This window comes from Heterodontus francisci, chromosome 9, assembly GCF_036365525.1.
Source record: "Heterodontus francisci isolate sHetFra1 chromosome 9, sHetFra1.hap1, whole genome shotgun sequence".
NCBI classification, from domain to species: domain Eukaryota; kingdom Metazoa; phylum Chordata; class Chondrichthyes; order Heterodontiformes; family Heterodontidae; genus Heterodontus; species Heterodontus francisci.
The window spans coordinates 118177712-118199366 of NC_090379.1; the positions used below are offsets into that span (position 1 = coordinate 118177712).

Below are 21655 nucleotides of genomic sequence, written 5' to 3' on the forward strand. Positions count from 1 at the left end.
AGAAAAGAAGAACAAATTGGCATTTATATAGAACATTTCATGACCTTATGAAATCCCAAAATGCTTTATTGCCAATGAGTTACTTTTGAAATGTAGTCACTGTTGTAATATAGAGAAAACGCATTGGACAAGTTATGCACAGCAAGAGCCCATACCAGCAGTGTGATCATGATGATCTGTTTTTGCAGTGCTGGTTGAGGATTAAATAATGGCCAGGACGCTGAGGAGAGCACCTCTGCTCTTCTTCAAATAGTGCCATGGGATATTTTACATCCACCAGAGAAGACAGTCAGGGCCTCGGTTTACAAACTTTTCTGAAAGATGGCACCTCTGACGGAGCGGCGCTCCCGCGCTGGCTCCCTCAGTACTACACTGGAACGTCAGCCTAGATTTTGTGCTGCAGTCTTTTGAGTGGGGCTTGATCCTACCACATACCAACTCTCTGAGGCAACTGTGCTCCAACTGAGCCACAGCTGATACAAGAGAGTAGAGAATTTTTACTGCATTGTTTTTCCTGGGCCAGATTTTGAGGGGGGGTGAAAAACAAGGATATCAGAAGGAATACACATCAACCCCCATGACCCCGCCCCTGTCCCCAGGGAGAACTCCCCCTGATTTGAATAGTAACACAGATCCTTTTCCATTCACCTGATTCCGGTTTGGGGCTTATACCTCACAATGGCGCAGTGGTTAGCACCGCAACCTCATAGCTCCAGCGACCCGGGTTCAATTCTGGGTACTGCCTGTGTGGAGTTTGCAAGTTCTCCCTGTGTCTGCGTGGGTTTCCTCCGGGTGCTCCGGTTTCCTTCCACATGCCAAAGACTTGCAGGTTGATAGGTAAATTGGCCATTATAAATTGCCCCTAGTATAGGTAGGTGGTAGGGAAATATATGGGGACAGGTGGGGATGTGGTAGGAATATGGAATTAGTGTAGGATTAGTATAAATGGGTGGTTGATGGTTGGCACAGACTCGGTGGTCTAAGGGCCTGTTTCAGTGCTGTATCTCTAAACTAAATTGTGTAATATATTCATATTATCGACATCCTTCAAGAAACCCATCTCCTCTTCCACTTCACTGCCATTACATTACTGACTGCATTCTATTGGCCACCAACTAGAATCAAAGGTTGGTGGGTAAAACTGTAAAGGAACAATAGGCTGCCTTTAAAGAGGAGATGGTTTGGGTGTAGATGAGGTACATTCCCACGATGGGGAAAGGTAGGGCAAACGAATCCACAGCTCCCTGGATGATGTAAGGGAGAGGATAAGACAAAGCAGAAAAAGGGTGCATATGACTTATGTCAGTTTGATAATATAAGGGAGAACCAGGCTGAATGTGAAAGGTTCAGAAGGGAAGCGAAAAATGAAATGAGAGGCAAAGAGTAAGTATGAGAAGAGACTGGCTGCTAACACAAAAAGAGAATCCTCTTTCAAAAAGAGAGTCTTCTATAGGCATATAAATAGTAAAATGGTAGTAAGAGGAGGGGCAGAGCCGATTAGGGAGAAAAAAGGGGATCTACACATAGAGGCAGCGGGCATGGCTGAGGTACTAAATGAATAATTTGCATCAGTCTTTACCGAGGCAGAAGATTATGCCAAAGTCCTAATGAAAGAGGAGATACTTGAGACATTGGATGAGCTAAAAATTGATGAAGCGGAGGGATTAGATAAATTGATAAGTCACCAGGATCGGATGAGATGTATACAAGGTTACTGAGGGAAGTAAGGGTGGAAATTGTGGAAGTACTGGCTATAATCTTCCAATCCTCCTTAGATACTGAGATGGTGCCAGAGGACTGGAGAATTGCAAATGTTACACCTTGTTTAAAAAAGGGTGTAAGGATAAACCCAGCAACTACAGGCCAGTCATTTTAACTTCGGTGGTGGGAAAACTTTTGAAATGATAATCTGGGAGAAAATTAAGTCACTTGGACAAATGTGGATTAATTAAGGAAAACACTGATTTGTTATGGGATTTGAGTTTTTTTTGATGAGGTAATAGAGAGGGTTAAAGAGGGTATTGCAGGTGATGTGGTGTATATGGACTTCCAAAAAGCATTTGATAAAGTGCCACATAATAGGCTTGCAAGCAAAGTTGAAACCTGAGGACTAAAAGAGGCAGTGGCAGGATGGATATGAAATTGGCTGAGTGACAGGAAACAGTGGTGGAGTATGGTTGTTTTTCAGACTGGAGGAAGGTTTCCCCAGGGGTATGTAGTCGGACCTCTGCTTTTCCTGATCTATATTAATAACCTAGACTTGGGTGTACAAGGCACAATTTCAAAATTTTGCAGATGACAGAACTTGGAAGTATTGTGATGTGTGAGGAGGATAGTGATAGACTTCAAGAGGACATAGATATGCTGGTGGAATGGGTGGGCACAAGGCAGATGAAATTTAATATGGAGAAGTGATACATTTTGGTAGGAAGAACGAGAAGAGACAATATAAACTAAACAGTAAAATTCTAAAAGGGGTGCAGGAACAGAGAGACCTGGGGGTATATTTGGACAAATTATTGAAGGTAGCGGGTCAAGTTGAGAAAGCTGTTAATAAAGAATATAGGATCCTGGGCTTTATAAATAGGGACGTAGAGTACCAGAGCAAGGATGTTATGATGAACCTTTTATAAAGCACTAGTTTGGCCTTAACTGGAGTATTGTGTCCAGTTCTGGACACCACACTTTTGGAAGGATGTGAAGGTTTTAGAGACGGTGCAGAAAAAATTCACGAGAATGGTTCCAGGGTTGAGGGACTTCAGTTATGTTTAGTTTAGAGATACAGCACTGAAACAGGCCCTTCGGCCCACCGAGTCTGTGCCAACCATCAACCACCCATATATACTAATCCTACACAAATCCCATATTCCTACCACATCCCCACCTGTCCCTATATTTCCCTACCACCTACCTATACTAGGGGCAATTTATAATGGCCAATTTACCTACCAACCTGCAAGTCTTTTGGCTTGTGGGAGGAAACCGGAGCACCCGGAGGAAACCCACGCAGACACAGGGAGAACATGCAAACTCCACACAGGCAGTACCCAGAATTGAACCGGTCTCTGGAGTTGTGAGGCTGTGGTGCTAACCACTGCGCCACTGTGCCGCCCAAATTATGTGGATAAATTGGAGATGCTGAGGTTTCTAGATTGAGTAGATAGAGAGAAACTGTTTCCTTTGATGGAAGCGCTGAGAACCAGAGGAAACTGATCTAAAGCAAATGGTAATGGAACTAATGGCAACATGAGGAAAAACATTTTCATGCAGTGAGTGGTTTGGATGTGGCAGATTCAATTGGAGCTTTCAAAGGGGAATTGGATAAGCGCCTGAAAAGAGAAAATTGGTAGGGATACAGGGAAAGGGCGGGGGGAGTGGGACCAGCTCAGTTGCTCTTAGTTTTTAGTTTTAGAGATACAGCACTGAAACAGGCCCTTCAGCCCACCATCTCTTGCAGAGAGGCAGCACGGACACAAAGGGCCAAATGGTCTCCTTCTGTGCTGTAACCATTCTATGATTCTTTTGCATTTCTACCTTCTCCTCTAACTGGTCTTTAGCGTCCATATAACTGGCAAAATGTTTTACTATCAGGTTTAACAGTTTTTGGCTCTGCTCATCTCTTGGGTCCTTTTTGCACCTTTCTGGTTCACAGCTGTGTGACTCTTGCAGCCCACAGAACTTCACCAGATGTGTGACAAATGGACCAGATGTTTGCAGCCAGTCTGTGTTGCACCTGCAACCCCTCTCACTTTGCTCAAGAGAAAATGCCCGGGTTGCTAAAATGAATGATGAAGTAACATAGAATGGGGAAGACTTCATTTTATCTCGTTTATTACTCTGAATTCATTGACCCCCCAGTCAAGTTAAGATATGCTTTTGGGCATGCTGTATCCTTGGTTTGGAACCTCTTGGTTCCTTGGGCTTGCTAAAACTGGTTTGATTTAGCCAGTGGCAGAATCATGAAGCTATAAAACTGAGAGTAGAATTCTGATGTCAGGATAAGGGAGCTGGTTTTAGGGATGTAAGTGTGAGAGTTAGAGCCTGGATGTTATTGCACCATGATGCAAACAATAAAAATGTTACACCTAGCACTCCAGAGGACTGGGGCAGTAGACTGCTGCCAGTTTAAAGTTATAATTATATAACAGTTATCATAGAATGATACACACAGGAGGCCATTCAGCCCATCAAGGCTATGTTGGCTCTCTGAAAGAGCAATCCAATTAGTTCCACTCCCCTGCTCTTTCCCCATAGTCCTGCAAATATCCTTCCTTTCAAGTGTTTCTTCAATTCCCTTTTGAAAGTTACTGTTGAAACTGCTTCCTCCACCCTTTCAGGCAGTGCATTCCCGATCATAAGAAATCACTGCAAAAAAAAAAAAATCTTTCCTCAACTCTGGTTCTTTTTCCAATCACCTTTAATAGATTATTTATCAACTAATTGTTAAAATTAGCCTGAAAATTTCAGTGAAATAAGAGCAAGCTTTTGCTTTCTGTAGTTACAGTTCACCAAATGTTGTCTTGCAGTAAAGCAGTTTTTAATTTGACTTGCTGGTGTTGGAGGCGAATCTTTGGAATTCTCTACCCCAGAGAGCTGCAGATGCTCAATCGTTCAGTATATTCAAGGCAGACATCAATGGTTTTTTAGGGTGCTAAGGAAATTATGCGATTATGGGGATAGTGCAGGAAGGTGTAGCTAATGTAAAAGATCAGCCGTGATCTTATTTAATGGCAGGGAAGGCTCAGAGAGCTGAATGGCCTGCTCCTGTTCTTATGAAATGCCGTTAAATTGATGTTTTTACTGAGGGGCAGCTGTAAGTACACAATATGGTGGCTTAGTGGTTCAGGTACTGGACTTGTAACCTGGAGATGGTGGAGGTAGAAGTTGGTTTGTGTTGTAGCTGTTCCTTGGGCATTTCACTGACAAACTTAGCAGTGGAATGGCCTGTGCTCAGTCTGGGCATGTGTTTAAAAGCTGTTGGGTCCACTTATTCAGGCGCCCAGACAGCTGCCTGAAACTATTGTCAGGCCACTCACCTGTGCTAATTAGGGGCCTCATGCCGGTTGAAAGAGTCCTCTGGAAAATGTATTTCTGATTTAGCCTCGACCCATTTACAGTTCTCATCCTCCATGATAAACAATGAGCAAAGTGCTTCTGCTGAGATTGTACAATATGCACGATAACACCAACTTCAGGACTAGTTGACCGGTGAAGGAGAGATTGAACTGTGCAAAGAGAGCTGACGAAGTTAAGTCAATAAGCTCAGGCCTGGGAGATAGAATTCAATTTGAGAGATGCATGTTGGGACAAGAATTATTAAACGTTGATGCAATGAATAGTTATCCATTCATAAAGATGATTTGGATGTGATTATTGACCATTAAGTGTGAATAGCTGGTCGTTACACAAGACTGACCAGGCTGGGGCTCTTTTCTGTAGGAAAGAGAATGCTAAAGGGTGACCTGATAGAGATCTTTAGAATTATGAAGGGTTTTATAGGGTAGACATGGAGAAGATGTTTCCATTTGTTGGGGGCTGGGTTCCAGAACTAGGGGCCATAAATATAAGATGGTGACTAATAAATCCAATTGGGAATTCAGGAGAAACCTCTTTACTTAGTGATTAAAATGGGAATGTTGCTAGCGCAAGGAGTAGTTGAGATGAATAATGTAGATGCATTAAGGGGAAACTAGATAAACACATGAGAGAGAAAGGAATAGAAGGATATGCTGATAGGGTGTGATGAGGAGGGGTGGGAGAAGGCTTGTGTGGAGCATAAATACTGGCATAGACCAGTTGGGCCAAATGGCTGTTTAGAAAAGGTCAAACAGCCCCTCGAGCCTGCTCTGCCATTCAATAAGATCATGGCTGATTATATCCCTCAACTCTTGTGCTGTAAATGTTTTGTAAATCTATGTATTTATGAAGATGTCATCAATAAGAAGCATTAGGAAGCTGCTGCTCTTTTCAGAAGCCTCCTTAAAACCTTTCTCTTTGACTTTTATATTTGCAGTCCTTCCAAAACTAGTTCTTTGCCTCCCCCTTTCTCCTTCATGCGCTGTAATGGGGATTTGAGTCATTGCTGTCAACATGAGGAATGCATATGGTTGTTCTGAATTGGAGGGAATTGGACGACTGATGAGTGGTAGGGGGTGGAGTTGGCACACGGGAGGACATTGGTGGCAGTATGGTAGGGTGGTAGTTGAATCTTCTGGGATTTCTGCTTACTGGGCCTGCCTAGAACATTCAGCAGCTTGGCTCCCTCCAAAGACCCAGAAAACAAGGCCCAACACAGAGCCTGAACTGGAGCACTGGATGTCTGGAGAGCTGAGCTACTAGTCTCCCAAGAAGTGCAGAAGCTTTTAATGTTTGTATCGGAGCTTGAGCTTGATGGTCTGCTGCTCACTGCAAAACAAGATGATTGACTGTATCAGGCGCTGTCAAGTTCTTTTTCTCAGTTGAGATTTGGAGTGGTTGTCTAGTCCACCCATGGCTCCTTGCTTATCATGTTACCTAGATAGCTCGCTGTGCTGATGATAAATGGACTAAATCCCCAGGATATCAGGAAGAGAACCTGCTTGACTGCCGGGCTGTTGCAGTACTTAGTAATGGAAGGCATGTGTTTCCAATCCCAACTATAATATTAGTTTTGGCATTCTTAAGGCCTGCCTTGAAATGTTTTTGACAGGGCTAATCTGCAATATGTTAAATCAACCAGTGTAGCTGAACAGTACAGAAAAGGGCAAAAAGATGTCAATGACATAGAGACAGAGAAGTGCTGCATATCACTAACTCGATCGCATTGTTTGAAATTATTGCTCTTTTATTGGAAAATATGATGAGGTCCAATGTTCTGAAGTTTTAAAATCAATTAAAGAGAGTTATGTTTGTGAACCAACGGTATTAAGAGACATGGGGAAAAGGCAGGTTGATGGAGTCAGGTCACAGATCAGCCACAATCTCATTGAGTGACAGGACAGGCTCGAGCGGCTAAATGGCCTCCTCGTGTTCCTCTGTTCCTATTTTGCTGATAGATTGTCTTGTATTAAAGGCTATTGATCTATCATTTCAGCAATGTTTTGCTTTAAATATATTCTCAGGATGTAGGCGTCGCTGCCGAGGTTGGCATTTATTGCCCAGCCCTCGTTGCCCTCAAGAAGGGGGTGGCGGGCCATTTGCTTGAAAGTTCTCCACCACTGTTTGAGATTGGCGAGTCAATGGTTTTCATATTTATATTGTGACCTGCAGCATACTTTATCCTTGCTGTTTTATTTATTTAATAATTGCACATACTTTTCAATATTTTTAATGTTGCTGATCAATCAGGCCATTGCTGGCAGGGTTATCTGGAGGTGAGTATGCCAACTCCCAGACCCGCTCCCCAAAGCGACAGGTCTAACCCTCCAGGTCCCTTTAATGAGCCAGACTGGCTGGCCAATCGGCAACTGGAGTAGTGTGGATCTGAGCAAGAAAGGTATGAGGTAACCGAGTCTGCCAGTCGGTTGACTTGGTTTGAATGTCCATTGTCCAGTGTGTCAATCAGGAGTTGCCTCAACTCCAAGAAGTCCCATTTACCTCTGCCTTCAGGAGGCTGGTAACTATGGTGTTGGCCGTGGCTCTCGCCTCTGAGTTAGTCATGGGGTTTAAGTCCCACTCTAGAAATGTGAATACATAATCCACACTGACACTTCAGTGTAGTACCCATCTGGATAACGAAGATGCTTTAAAGTGGGATTTAGTCTTTTGACTCTCCTGTGTACCTTTCCAAAGCCTCTATTTTGAGGAGACCAAAACTGGACACCGTGACAAGCTGAGGTCTCGTCCAAGGATGAAATGGTGTCCTTAAGATTGCAAAAGCAATGTTTGCATCTGAAGGACAATGTTGGACCTGACGGATGAAAAAAATAGTTTTGACAGGTACAGGCATGACGTGTAGGGAAGATTAAACAGAACAAATATACTTGAATGCAAGTATTAGAAGGGTTAACAGCACAAGAGAGTCCCAGATAACTCTGTTGTAGCTATCTATATGGAAGTCTAGAAATTACTGTGGGCACCATTGGTGAATGAAAGCTTAACTCAGTTATGTGATAATTCTTGGACCATAATGTTAACACAGGTATTTATCCTGTTTATTTTAAGTGAGTTAATGATTCACATAACCCAGCACATGAAGGAATCTTGTTTATATGTTAATCCCACCAACTGTAATTTCAAGGCTACAGTGTATGATAAAGGAGTAGATGAGTCTGTTATATCCTGTTAAAAAAAAACCGATGGGATCCTTGGCTTTATTCGAAGAATAGAGTACAAAAGCAAGGAAGTTATGGTCAATCTTTATAAATTACTAGGCCTCAGCTGGAGTATTGTGTCCATTTCTGGGCACCACACTTTGAAAAAGATGTCAAGGCCTTAGAGAGAGTGTAGAAGAGATTTCCTAGAATGGTTCCCATGACCACTGGATGTCTCAAAGCGCTTTACAGTCAATGAAGTACTTTTGAAGTGTAGTCACTGTTGTAATGAGGGGCTTCAGTTATGCGGGGAGACTGGAGAAGCTGGGGTTGTTCTCCTTAGAGCAGAGAATATTAAGGGCAAACTTAATAGAGATGTTCAAAATCATGAGGGGTTTTTGATAGAGAAAATAAGGAGAAACTGTTTCCACTGGCAGGAGGTTTGGTAACTAATATTACATGTCCTTTGGTGTGTGATCTCTTGTTAGGAATCATAGGAATACAAGTAATATTCAAAATAAATGTGGGATTTTATTATAATAGAACTGGAACATATATACATTTTTAATCTATATTAACTGCAGGAGAGATACTTGAATGTGCCTTACTATGTCGGGCTCCATGTGTGACTTGATATCACTTCCTCTGATGATGTTCACTTGCAGTCCTTAAGGTGGTCCACCCTTAAGGTAATCTCAACAGTAACCAGAGGACCCACATTTAGGATAATTAGCAAAAGAACTGGAAGGGAGATGAGAATTTTTTTTACACTGAGTTGTGATCTGGAATGTGCTGCCTGAAAGGATAGTGGAAGCAGATTCAGTAATAACTTTCAAAAGGGAATTGGATGAATAATTGAAAAGGAAATATTTGCAGGGCTATGGGAGAAAAGAGCAGGGGAGTGGGACTAACTGGATAGCTCTTTCAAAAAGCCAGCACAGGCACGTTAGGCTGAATGGCCTCCTCTGTGCTGCGAGATTCTATGATTCCTTTTAAGGGATTTAGAGGGAATTATCTGGAAATTTGAGATGCATTTTGCAAATTCTTAGTCAATCTTGAGTGTGGGCAAATTTCTGACAGATTCGCACTGTCTCTGGAGTGTGTAACAGGTGCAGCAGCCAACTATGTCTGTGCGCGACAAAACTGAAGCATTTGATTTCTACAGGGGCCCCTAGGTTAGGTCCTGGAGTCCTCAAGGAAATGAGTGCACAAATAGCTGAGGAACATTAAGTTGGGGGTCCAGTTTCTCAGGGCCTTCTGTTGATATTAATGCTGATTGGGAGAATCCCCCTCCAAAGGCAAATTCTTATTTAAACCTCCGCAAAAACTTCTGCACCCCAAAATTATACGGTGGAATGCTGGCCACTAAAGAGGCTTTTCATCTCTTTCCTCCAACCACACTCCCACACAATTAGACGCTGTCTTTCTGCAAGGCAGCATGATGTGGACAATGTGACGTTGCCAGGCTGGGCGATGGTGAATTAGGATAATGTGCTTCATTCCTTGCCTTCCCTCCATTAACAGAAGAGATCTATTTAATTTGTCTTCCACCAAGAGTCTCATTTTGTATACTTTCTTGTTCTCTGCTACATTATGAACTAATGTGCTGTTTGAATTATTTGTCACCACATATGTTTCTGTTCCTGTTTTACAGCATGATGATAAGCCGTACTGCCACAAGCCTTGCTATGCAACTTTGTTTGGACCTAAAGGTGAGTAGTGAATCAGTACTCATAGCAGGAAGGTGTATATAAACCAGGCGCTAGAGACTGAGGTGTTTAATATCCACTATTGGCCAACTGGCTCATAGCTTTAGAAAATTCCTTTGTCCAACATTTGTAGTCAGTCATAGAATCAGCACTGAAGGAGGCTATTCAGCCCGTCATGCCTGTGCTGGCTCTTTGGTAGAGCTATGCAATTAGTTCCACTCCCCTGCTCTTTCCGCATAGCCCCTGCAGATTTTTTTTCTCCAAGTTTTTATCTGAAAGTTATTGGATTGAATCTGTTACTGCTGTCTTTTTGAGCAGTGCATTCCAGATCACAGCAACTTGCTGTTTTTAAGAAAAAAAATTCCCTCTGGTTCTTTCTAACAAAAATCTATCAAGTTCAGTTTTGAAAACTCCAATTGACCCTCAACATCCACAGCTATTTGTGGGAGTGAATTCCAAATCTCTACTATGCTTTGTGTGAAGAAGTGTTTCCTGACATCACCCCTGAGCAGCCGAGCTCTAATTTTAAGGTTATGCCCCTTGTTCTAGACTCCCACAACCATAGGAAATAGCTTCTCTGTCTATTCCCGATCAAATCCTGTTCCATTTCAAATACCTCGATCAGGTCAGCCAGTTTTCTAAACTGAAGGGAATTCAAGCGAAGTGTCTGCAGCCTTTGAAAAAATAACATAGTTGACAGCAATGTCAGTGTTCTGTTTGGGGGCTACTGTGATTTTGCCCTCATTGTTTCACACTTGGTTCATGCCTCTTGTTTTCAGGCGTGAACATTGGAGGTTTCGGCTCCTTCATCTACGACCAGCCTCCTCCAGCCTCCAATGCACAACCTGCTATGGCTCCTGAGGATCAAGCTCCTAAGACAGTGGCGCTGAAAGCCACAGCCCCTCCGAAGGGCCCCAGCAAAGGTAAGAGGACCCAAGCTTCCATTCTAGTGCAGGGCCTACAGCCGCTTTGTTGGATTTTACAATGTGTCAGCCATGACACTTGCCCCTAGTCAGAAGGTCATGGGTACAAACCCCACTCCAGAGGCTTGAGCACATTACTTCAGGCTAACATTCCTGTTGCACTGCTGAGGGAGTGCTGCCCTATTGAAGGTGCTGTCTTTCAGATGGGTCTTTAAACTGGGGCCCCATCAGCCCTCCTTAGATGGATATAAAAGATCTCATGTCACTATTTAGAAGAAAAACAGGGAATTTCTCCCGGGGCCAATAATTATATCTCAATCAACATCATTTAAGACTGCCCATCTGGTCATCAGCACATTGCAGCTTGTGAGTTTACCGTGTGCAAATTGACGGCTGCATTTCCTACATTATAGAAGTAACTAGATTTCAAGAGTACCTCGTTGGCTGTAAAGTGCTTTGGACATTGTAAGGTCGTGAAAGGCGCTATATAATTGCATTGACCCCATCAACTGCCTTTATAGAGGTCTGTATTTTTGACCATAAACTATTTGCTACTTCTTACTTTAGTTTGGGTCAGTCCCATCAGCAGGCCTCTACCTCCAGCAGTAACAGGTCTGATGAAGGGTCTTGTCTGTCATGTCAACCTCTCTGTCATCTTCTCTCTCTCTCTCTCTCTTTCTCAGCAACTTGCTGTGCATCTCCTGCATTCGTCATTGCCCTGCTTATCGCTGGCTTCTCATATAACCCAAACTGTAGCTTTGTTTTCATTCCAACCTGGTGACTCCATTCTGCGCATCAAAGAAATGGAAGGCAAGATGAATAATGAATGTTGAAAGTCCAGTTACATGACTAAAAGCACAAAATGCAACAGTCACCTGTTACTGTGCGGTGACAGATTCCTTTATTTATTTGTGATTGGCTTTTTGTTTTGAATCCTTGAGTTGCTATAGAAACCCAGGAGGGACATTAAACATTTACTGCGCAGAAAACATTACAGCTTGTGACCAGTAGTTGGTAATTGCTGTCAGGTAGGGTGGTGTAATGGTTATGTTACTGGACTAGTAATCCTGAGGCCCTGACTTACGTAACTAACATGAGTTCAAATCCCACTGTAGCAGCTTCAGAATGTGAATTTAGTTTTAAAAAGCGGCTATCATTAAAAGTGATAGTGAAGCTATTGGATTGTCATAAAAATCGAACGGGTTCACTAATGTTCGTTGAAGAAAACCTGTTGTCTTTACTCAGTCTGGCCTATATGTGACTCCAGGCCCACACTGGATGACTGTTTATACAAGCTCTTTCTCCTGTTAACAACATCCCCCCCCCCCCCCCCCACCCCCGAACTGCCTTTGTAAATGCACTTGATGCGTTTCCTTTCGCCTATTTGCCACTCCCCACTTTAGTTTTGACCAATTCCAAAAGTGGTTGACCTCTGCCCTCTGGAGTCACTCAATTGCATCAATCTGCTGCAACAACAGTTTAAGAAGAAGGCTTGTCACCATCACAACTACATTCTGAGAATTCATTTTTCAAAAAGGCAGTGTGTTGTCACTGGCCTCTTGGCTTGGGTATGTGTGGGAGAGAGAGAGGATAGTTGATTATTGACTTGTGTATTCAGGCTGAGGAAATGCCATCAAACACACTACCAATCTTCTGCTGACTTCACCCTGGGTGCTAACCATCTCTTTCCCCGTCTCCAGTTCTTGAGAGGTGAAAGAAAGAGAGGTGTATCCGATTCAGGATTTCTCTGGCAATGAACGCTGCCATTTGGGAAACTGACTGTAAGATGTGGGGCCAGGACAATATATGAACCTTTATCTTTGGGGTTTGGGAAATACATAGCTGTTTTCATACTGGCTAGTAGTTTGCAGAACTGATAGACAGCCAATGAGTAAGTATATTGATATATAACTCGCATGTGCTTTCTGTCGATTAATATAACCACCAAGTCGATTTATCATAAACCACCAGTCGGTGTCTGAAACTATATAATGTGGATAAATCTATGGAGCTGACAGTGTTAGACAAATGAGAACTGGATCCCTCAGTCACGCTAACCAGTACTTTCCACCCAAAAAGACCAGATTCTTGACTGTACCGTTAATGTCCTTTCCAAACTGTTTGCTATGGAGAAATTGGACCAATTTGCCCCGTCTTGCTCTCCCACTCTCATGATGGCAGTGTGTCCATAACATCGCCCAACTCCACTCCGCTTCAGCCTATGAAATCCTCATCCACGCGATTCTCACCTCTAGGTTCTCCTGACCGGCCTCCCATCTTTCACCCTACATAACCCTCCGCTCATCCAAAACTCTGCTGCCCGTACCGTAACCAGCACCAAGTTCAGTTCATCCATCGCCCCTGTGCTCACTGACCTACATTGCCTCCTGGTCTGGCAATGCCTTGATTTTAAAATTCTCATCCTTGTCTTTGAAACCTGCCATGGACTCGCCCTCCTCCCTATTTCAGTAATCTCCTCCAGCCCTACAATCCCGCAAAATCACTGCATTTCTCCAATTCTGAACTCTTGCAATCTTTAATTTTCATTGCCCCATCATTAGCCCCTGTGGCCCTATGCTTTCGAATTCCCTCCTTAAACCTCGTTACCTTTCCTCCTTTTAAGATGCTTTTTTTAAAACCACCTCTTTGACCAAGCTTTTGGTTATCTGCCCTAATATCCTCTTATGTGTCTTGATGTCAAACTTTGTTTGATAACAATCATGTCAAGCACCTTGTGGAGTTGTACTACTTTCTGGGTGTGCTATTAATGCAAGCTGTTGTTGTTGTTGTGTTTCTTTGAGCTTGATAGTGTATGGTAAGTGCAACACACTTTGCAAACCCTTTAATAGGTTTCTTCTAATCTTTCTCAGCATCAAGCATGACCACCTTTGCCGGGGAACCCAATATGTGTCCAAGGTGTGGGAAGAAGGTCTACTTTGGTGAGTCCCCAACATGTATGGACAACTGTTCACTGGCAGGAAGCAGGCACGGACTTTGGAAGTGATCCCACGGTCTCCAGGGAGAGACGGGTTCTGCAGGAGTGCGGAGTCGGAGAATCTGGGTTGTAGATCGATATCACTGGAGCTTGAGAATAGGTCATGCTTTAAGTTGTAATGGCAGGGAGGGATGTCCTTTTGATCCCACCTCCAAGTGGACAGATCTCCACAGCTTGCTTTGCCTCAACACTTGACAATAAGACTTTTCCTTCTCTCTCCGATTGGGGTTATGGCAGACATTAGAAGGAATGCATTTTCTAAATTGTGGTCTCTTTATTCACAGCTGAGAAGGTGACATCGCTGGGCAAGGATTGGCACCGTCCTTGCCTGCGCTGTGAACGTTGCAATAAGACTCTGAATCCAGGAGGCCATGCAGAGGTGAGTGGAGGATGACCTTGTGGTGAACAGATGATGACTAATTCATGTCTGAGTATCATCAAAGGGAAAGAAAGAGCTTGGCCTACTAAACCTCCAATATGGCAGGCAGGGAGTTCACTGCCCACCATAAAGGTAAAGGCCAAAGATCCTTTACCCACATCTGAAGCAGCTGTTTGACCCTATGCATATGCAAATAAGTGGCATAATGCCTGTTTGAGGCCTCCACTGGATTACCCTTGTACAACCGCACTCCCTGGAGTTTACAGGTTTCATCAGTAATGTTTCAAGAGATAACCATCAATGGATGATCAGTCCTTGTTGATTGCAGATCCTCCTGGCAAGATGACCGGCCCATCCACTACCTCCTAACTGCAGTAAAAGTGCTTTTTTGAGATATGTTGTATACCCTTTTTCAGGGGTGGACCTGAGTTGCCACATTGACAAGGCCTTATTATCCTATCAGAGTTCTTCTTAATACAACATATCCAAATAGGGAATTAAGTTCTTTGTTTAAACCATGGGGTGAAAGCCCATCCTGACATTATCCACCTTCTACAAGTTTCTGGGGCCATAATCAATCAGGTTTTTCCTTATCTCATCCTGTATCACCTCCCATGAATAGTTTTTATGACTCCCTTGTAACATCCCATTCTGGACCCTCAAACCAACTTTCAGGGATTTCATTGTTTGTATTGACAAGTTATCAGTTATTTCTGTTCAGGACTGTTCAGAATGGTTATTCAATCCAGTCCTTCTCATTTCTTATTAAACTATTGAAGTAGAAATGTTTCACTAAGGCCTACACACTAATTAACTTTTGCATTCCAGCAAGCAATTCTTAATTAGGCAATGTTTAACAGAAAGACTTAGCACAGCTTTGAAGTGTGGTTGTCTGTTGCTTAGCTCTCTTTTGTCTTGTTAGATCTCTTTTTATGACAGTGGGCCTCATGGCTAAACATTCCATGGTCTTGACTGTCGTTTCTCGTCAAGGACCAGTGGTTCTTGTTTATCTATGAAAAAGCAGCCTGCAGCTTTTAGCAGATTACTTTACTTTGAAAAGTCCCTTTTGGTCTTGCAAAGCATGCTGGTAAACTTGGTCAAGTTTCTGTACAACTACAGTAAACAGCACTTTGCATCTCCTCTAAACTGTTGATGCCCTTGGGTTGGATAGCTTCCATAATTCTCAACCACAAGTGCTGAAGTTAGTCGGGAATATTACAGTTTCTTGCAGCCTCAGGAAAACCAGACCAATATGTCGCTTATCAGGACATAAAGTTCCTTAAAGGTATGCCTGTTAGACAGCAATCAACAAGTGAAGGTTTTAAAGGATACTTACCTTCCACCCCCTTGCTTATCAAGAATCTATCTACTCCTGCCTTAAAAATATTCAAAAACTCTGCTTCCACCACCTTTTGAGGAAGAGAATTCCAAAGACTCACAACCCTCTGAGAAAAAAATTCTCTTCATCTCTGTCTTAAATGGGTGACCCCTAGTTCCGGATTCTCCCACAAGGGGAAACATCCTTTCCCCATCCACCTGAATTGCACCCTCGACTTCACATCTAAAGAAAGAGCACTGCTGCTGCTCACTACTGATTTTCCACTTCCATCTTGGCTACTCATCATCCATCACACCCTCCCCTTCCCTCCTTATCCCATGCTTCATGATAATGAGGCCTCACTATTCAGCCAAAGGGATCACCCCACTCTGCTCAAAAGTGGGCATGCCCAAATTTCTAGGCCAAAGAATGAATACATTTCACACTGGCACACTGCGAGAACCTAATTGCTAATGACCGGCAGTTTTGGATTTTTATAAAAGATTACATTGCTAGACCATAAAAATGGAAATGATTAGAAGAAACATAGCCTAAATCCTAATGGACCCCATCTCAATATGATAGCACCACGGGGGCCCAATGTGTTATAATGAGGCAAACCGCAAACACAGGAAATGTCCCATGACAAAGGACGGAATGCAAATGAAAGCTAAGGCCCTTATTATAGCTCCTGACAGTACAAAGAAAGAACTTAGATTTCTATAGTGCCTTTCACGGCCATAGGTCACCCCTAAGCACTTTAAAACAAAGTACTTGAGACGTGCAGACACTTTTGTAATGTAGGAAATGCGGCAGGCAATTTTCACACAGCAAGCTCCCATAAACAGGAATGAGATAATGGCCAGGCAGTCTGTTTGAGGTGTTTGCTGAGGGATAAATATTGGTCAGGACACCAAGGACAACTCCCCTGCTCTTCAAATAGTGCCATGAGATTTTTTGCAACCACCTGAGAGGGCAGCTGGGGTTGAGGAATAAACATTGACCAGGATAAGTGAGAGTATTACACTAGTGCTTGGCTGTGAAACACTTTGGGACATCCTGAGGTTGTGACAGTTGCTATGGAAGTACAAGTCTCTCCTTTCTTTGTCGCTGCTGTAATTGTGGGTGAAAGTAACAGCCATTCTGCAAAGGGCATGATACCATAAATAGCAAATGAGGTGAATGCCCAGTTACTCTGTTTTCAGTGGTGTTTGACATCAATTTGTTGCTCATTTCAGAATTCCAACTTTTGTGTGAAGAACAAAACAAAATCAAAAATCCCAAGGTTGGGGGTGGTGTGGTGGGGGGGATGGAGAAACGTCATACAAAATCAAAACGGTAAAAGGCCAGAGGTTTCAGAGGTGGTTTATGGGATCAGGATGTTACTCTTTAGTTGACAGATCCCCCTTTGGGGGCTTCAGTCAATATTACCAGGAGTAAATTGCAGTTATAAAGGGAAATATTTGTAGAATAACATAGATTGTTTTTATTCGTTCACAGGATGTGGGCATCACTGGCTAGGGCAGCATTTATTGCCCATCCCTAAATGCCCTTGAGAAGGTGGTGGTGAGCCACTGCCTTGGTCTGCTGCAGTCCATGTGGTATATACTATATTTGTCCACGATTTTAATAGAATTGTTTATTTTCACAAGCTGCAACACTAGCAAAGTGCAGGAGAGAGCAGGGCATAAGAACATAAGAAATAGGAGCAGGAGTACAGCTCCTCGAGCCTGCTCTGCCATTCAGTATGATCATGGCTGATCTGATCTTGGTCTCAACTCCAGTTTCCTGCCTGTTCCCCGTAACCCTTGACTTCCCTATAGTTCAAAAATCTGCCCATTTCAACCTTGAATATATTCAATGACTCGGCCTCCACTGCTCTCTGGAGTAGAGAACTGCAAAAATTCATGACCCTCAGAGAAGAAATTCCTCATTTCCATCTTAAAAGGGAGAGCCCTTATTTTGAAACACACTCCTAGATCTAGATCCCCTCATGAGGGGAAACATCCTCTCAGCATCTACCCTGTCAAACCCTCTCAAATCTTATATGTTTCAATAAGATCACTTCTCATTCTTCTGAACTCCAATGAGTATAGTCCCAACCTGCACAACCTTTCCTTATAAAGACAAACCCCTTCATCCCAAGAATCAGCCTAGTGAACCTTCTCTGAACTGCTTCTTATGGAAGTACATCCCTCCTTAAATAAGGAGACCAAAACTGTACGCAGTGCTCTAGGTGCTGTCTCACCAGTGACCTGTACAGTTGTAGCAAGACCTCCCTACTTTTATACTCCATCCCCCTTGCAATAAATGCCAACATTCCATTTGCCTTCCTAATTACTTGCTGTACGTACATGCTAACTTTTTGTGATACATGTATGAACACACCCAGACCCCTCTGCACTACAGCCTTCTGCAATATCTCTCCATTTCAATAATATTTTGCTGTTCTATTCTTCCTACCAAAGTGGAGAGCCTCATATTTTCCCACATCTGCCAAATTTTTGCCCACTCACCTAACCTATCTATCTTCCTTTGCAGACTTTGTGTCCTCCTCATCAGCAAAATTTGGCTGCAATACAGTCAGTCCCTTCATCCAACTCATTAATATAGATTGTAAACACTTGAGGCCCCAGCATTGATCCCTGTGGCACTCCACTAGGTACAGTTTGCCAACCTGAAAGTGACCCATTTTTTCTGACTGCCTAAGCAACAGAAAATAATCTATCCACTGACTAACTGGATATACTGTATATACTCTAAATCTCTAATTTTTCACTAAACACCCATCATCCCTATGCTTGCTGATCTATGTTGGCTCCTGGTCCAACAACACCCTTATCCCACTGCCTTTGCCCCACTGTTGGTGGCCGTGCCTTCAGCTGCAAAGACCCTAAGCTGTGGAATTCCCTCACTAAACCTCTCCACCTGTCTAATTCCCTTTCCTCCTTTTAAGAAGCTTCTTAAAACCTACCTTTCTGACCAAGTGTTTGGGATCATCAGTTCTCATTCCTTCACCTTCTGTAAAATCACAGAGAAACTGCTTTCCGACTGCAGCCACCACCTCACAAACTGACTCTTTGTGCCTTGGGCTTTGTAATTCGATTTGGTGAGTGACCAAAATAAATGTTGGCCTTGAAACAATCTGGGACACTGGCCAAATCTTGATGATGCTCCTTGTCTTGTCATTCTGATGACTTAACGCCTGAGTTAAAATAGTGGGTGAAGGGAATTCTTACAAATGCTTCAGTACGTTCATACACTGCTCACACAGCATGCTTTCCAGGCCTGGAATTTTTGTGAATCCGTTTCATTTGCTCAGCTACTTGGAATATGAATCAGGCTCCAGGATGTGCTGTCGGAAATGAAACTTCCATCTTAACAGCTGCAGATGTTGCTTGCTGGAGCTGGCTTAGTTTTATAATCCAGTAGAAAGTTGCACAATTTTGAAAGGGTATTTAGCTGTAGAGTGACTGGGAGAACTGGGTCAACCCAGCAACAACAACTGGCATTTATCAAATGCCCTTAATGTTTTAAAATATTCCAGGTCACTCTGCAAACTTTTTGGCTCGGTGTCAAATCTTGGCTGATAGCTCTCCTGTAAAGTGCCTTGGGATATTTTACAACATGAAAGGTGGTGTATAAATGCAAGTTGTTGTTTTTTGTGATGCAGCTCAACGACAACCTCGTGTGTCTTTGAGATCAGCACATCCAGTAAGCCGCCTAGCTGCATTTCAGCCAGCGCGCCATCACTTGGCAAATTCTTCCAAAGGGCAGTGGTTTAATTTTAGGATGGAAGTTAAGAATGAGCCAAGACTGAACCAGAGCAGTATCAGTGGAGTGAGCTTGAGGCCGTGGGAAGCCTGCATTTTGCCCTTTTGTATCAGAATGCAGGTCATTCTGTGTCCCCAGCCTCAGCCACAGTCAGATGCCTCAGATATTTGTCCCTGTCGCAGCTCTCCCTGATTGTGTTCTCTGGTTATATCAGTCTGGTGACAAAGTAACTTCATTCTGTGTCAATCCAGGTCTCCAAGAATATTTTCAATATCCCCTGCCACACTTTACCAAAATACAACATACCATCTATGTTTTTTTTTAAAGCTAAATGGCAGACAGTAAAACAAAATCCCACAGCAGTATTTTGTAAAAGAGCAGGGAGAGTTCTTCCCCTTGTTCTGGCCAATATTTATCTCTCAATCAACATCACAAAAACAGATTATCTGGTCATTATCACATTGCTGTTTGTCGGAGCTTGCTGTGCACAAATTAGCTGCCACGTTTCCTACATTACACAGGGTGCTACATTTCAGATGCACTTCATTCTACTTCATTTGAGATGTCCTGAGGTTGTGAAAGGTGCTATATAAAAGCAAGTTCTTACTTCTGATAGCAGATTGGATAAGGAAAAAGAAGGAGGCTTATGGCAGTGCTGAAAACAGCAGAGGCCCTAGAGGAGTATAGAAAGTGTAGGGGGGTATTTAAAAAAGTAATTAGAGCGAAGAGGGGACATGAAAAAACACTGGCGGGCAAAATAAAGGAAAATCCCAAGGCATTTTATAAGTCTATTAAGGGCAAAAGTATAACCAGGGAAAGAGTAGGGCCCATTAGGGACCAAAGTGGCAATCTGCGTGTGGAGCCGGAGGACATAGGTGAGGTTTTAAATGATTACTTTTCATCTGTGTTCACTATGGAGAAGGACGATGTAGGTGTAGAGATCATGGAGGGGGATTGTGATATACTTGAACATATTAACAATGAAAGGGAGGAAGTATTAGCTGTTTTAGCAGGCTTAAAAGTGGATAAACCCCAAGGCCCAGATAGGATGTATCCTAGGCTGTTATGTGAGGCAAGGGAGGAGATAGCAGGGGCTCTGACAAATTTTCAAATCCTCTCTGGCCACAGGAGAGGTACTGGAGGACAGCCAATGTGGTACCATTATTCAAGAAGGGTAGCAGGGATAAACAGGTAACTCCAGGCCAGTGAGTCTAACATCAGTGGTAGGGAAACTATTGGAAAAAATTCTGAGGGACTGGATTAATCTCCACTTGGAGAGGCAGGGATTAGTCAAGGATAGTCATGGCTTTGTCAGGGGGAGATCGTATCTAACTAACTTGATTGAATTTTTCGAGGTGGTGATTAGATGTGTAGATGAGGGTAAAGCAGTAGATATAGTATACATGGATTTCAGTAAGGCTTTTGATAAGGTCTCACTTGGGAGATTGATTAAGAAGGTAAGAGCCCATGGGATCCAGGGCAATTTGGCAAATTGAATCCAAAATTGGCTTAAGGCAGGAGGCAGAGGGTGATTGTCGAGGGTTGTTTTTGCAATTGGAAGCCTGTGACCAGTGGTGTATCGCAGGGATCAGTGCTGGGACCCTTGCTGTTTGTAATGTACATTAATGATTTAGATGTGAATATAGGGAGGTATGATAAGTAAGTTCGCAGATGACATGAAGATTGGTGGTGTCGTAAAAAGTGAGGAGGAAAGCCTTAGATTACAGGACAATATAGATAGGCTGCTAAGATGGGAAAATGAAATTTGCCAGTACTCCACAGCTAGAGTACTGTGTACAGTTCTGGACACCACACTATAGGAAGGATGTGATTTCACTGGAGAGGGTGCAGAGGAGATTCACCAGGATGTTGCCTGGGCTGGAGCATTTCAGCTATGAAGAGAGACTGAATAGGCTAGGGTTGTTTTCCTTAGAGCAGAGAAGGCTGAGGAGGGACCTGATTGAGGTATACAAAATTATGAGGGGCATTGATAGGTTAGATAGGAAGAAACTTTTTCCCTTAGTGGAGGGATGAATAACCAGGGGGCAGAGATTTAAGGTAAGGGGAAGGAGGTTTCAAGGGTATTTGAGGAAAAAAATTTTCACCCTGAGGGTGGTTGGAATCTGGAACACACTGCCTGAAGAGGTGGTAGAGGCAGAAACCCTCACAACATTTAAGAAATATTTAGATGAGCACTTGAACCACCATAGCATACAAGGCTATGGGCCACGTTCTGGAAAATGGGATGAGAATAGTTAGGTGCTTGATGGTCGGCACAGATACGATGGGCCGAAGGGCCTGTTTCTGTGCTGTATAACTCTATGAC

At 43.1% G+C, this 21655-nt stretch overlaps 1 protein-coding gene across 1 annotated transcript in view; it reads left to right on the forward strand.

The window, feature by feature from the left end:
* Positions 1-21655, forward strand: part of LOC137374016 (cysteine-rich protein 2-like) — a 53475-nt gene that overhangs the window by 23243 nt on the left and 8577 nt on the right. The window contains exons 3-6 of the mRNA XM_068039785.1: positions 9886-9943; positions 10720-10863; positions 13734-13802; positions 14143-14237. Of these exons, the coding sequence (XP_067895886.1) occupies positions 9886-9943; positions 10720-10863; positions 13734-13802; positions 14143-14237 (366 nt within the window). The remainder of the gene's footprint in view (positions 1-9885; positions 9944-10719; positions 10864-13733; positions 13803-14142; positions 14238-21655) is intronic.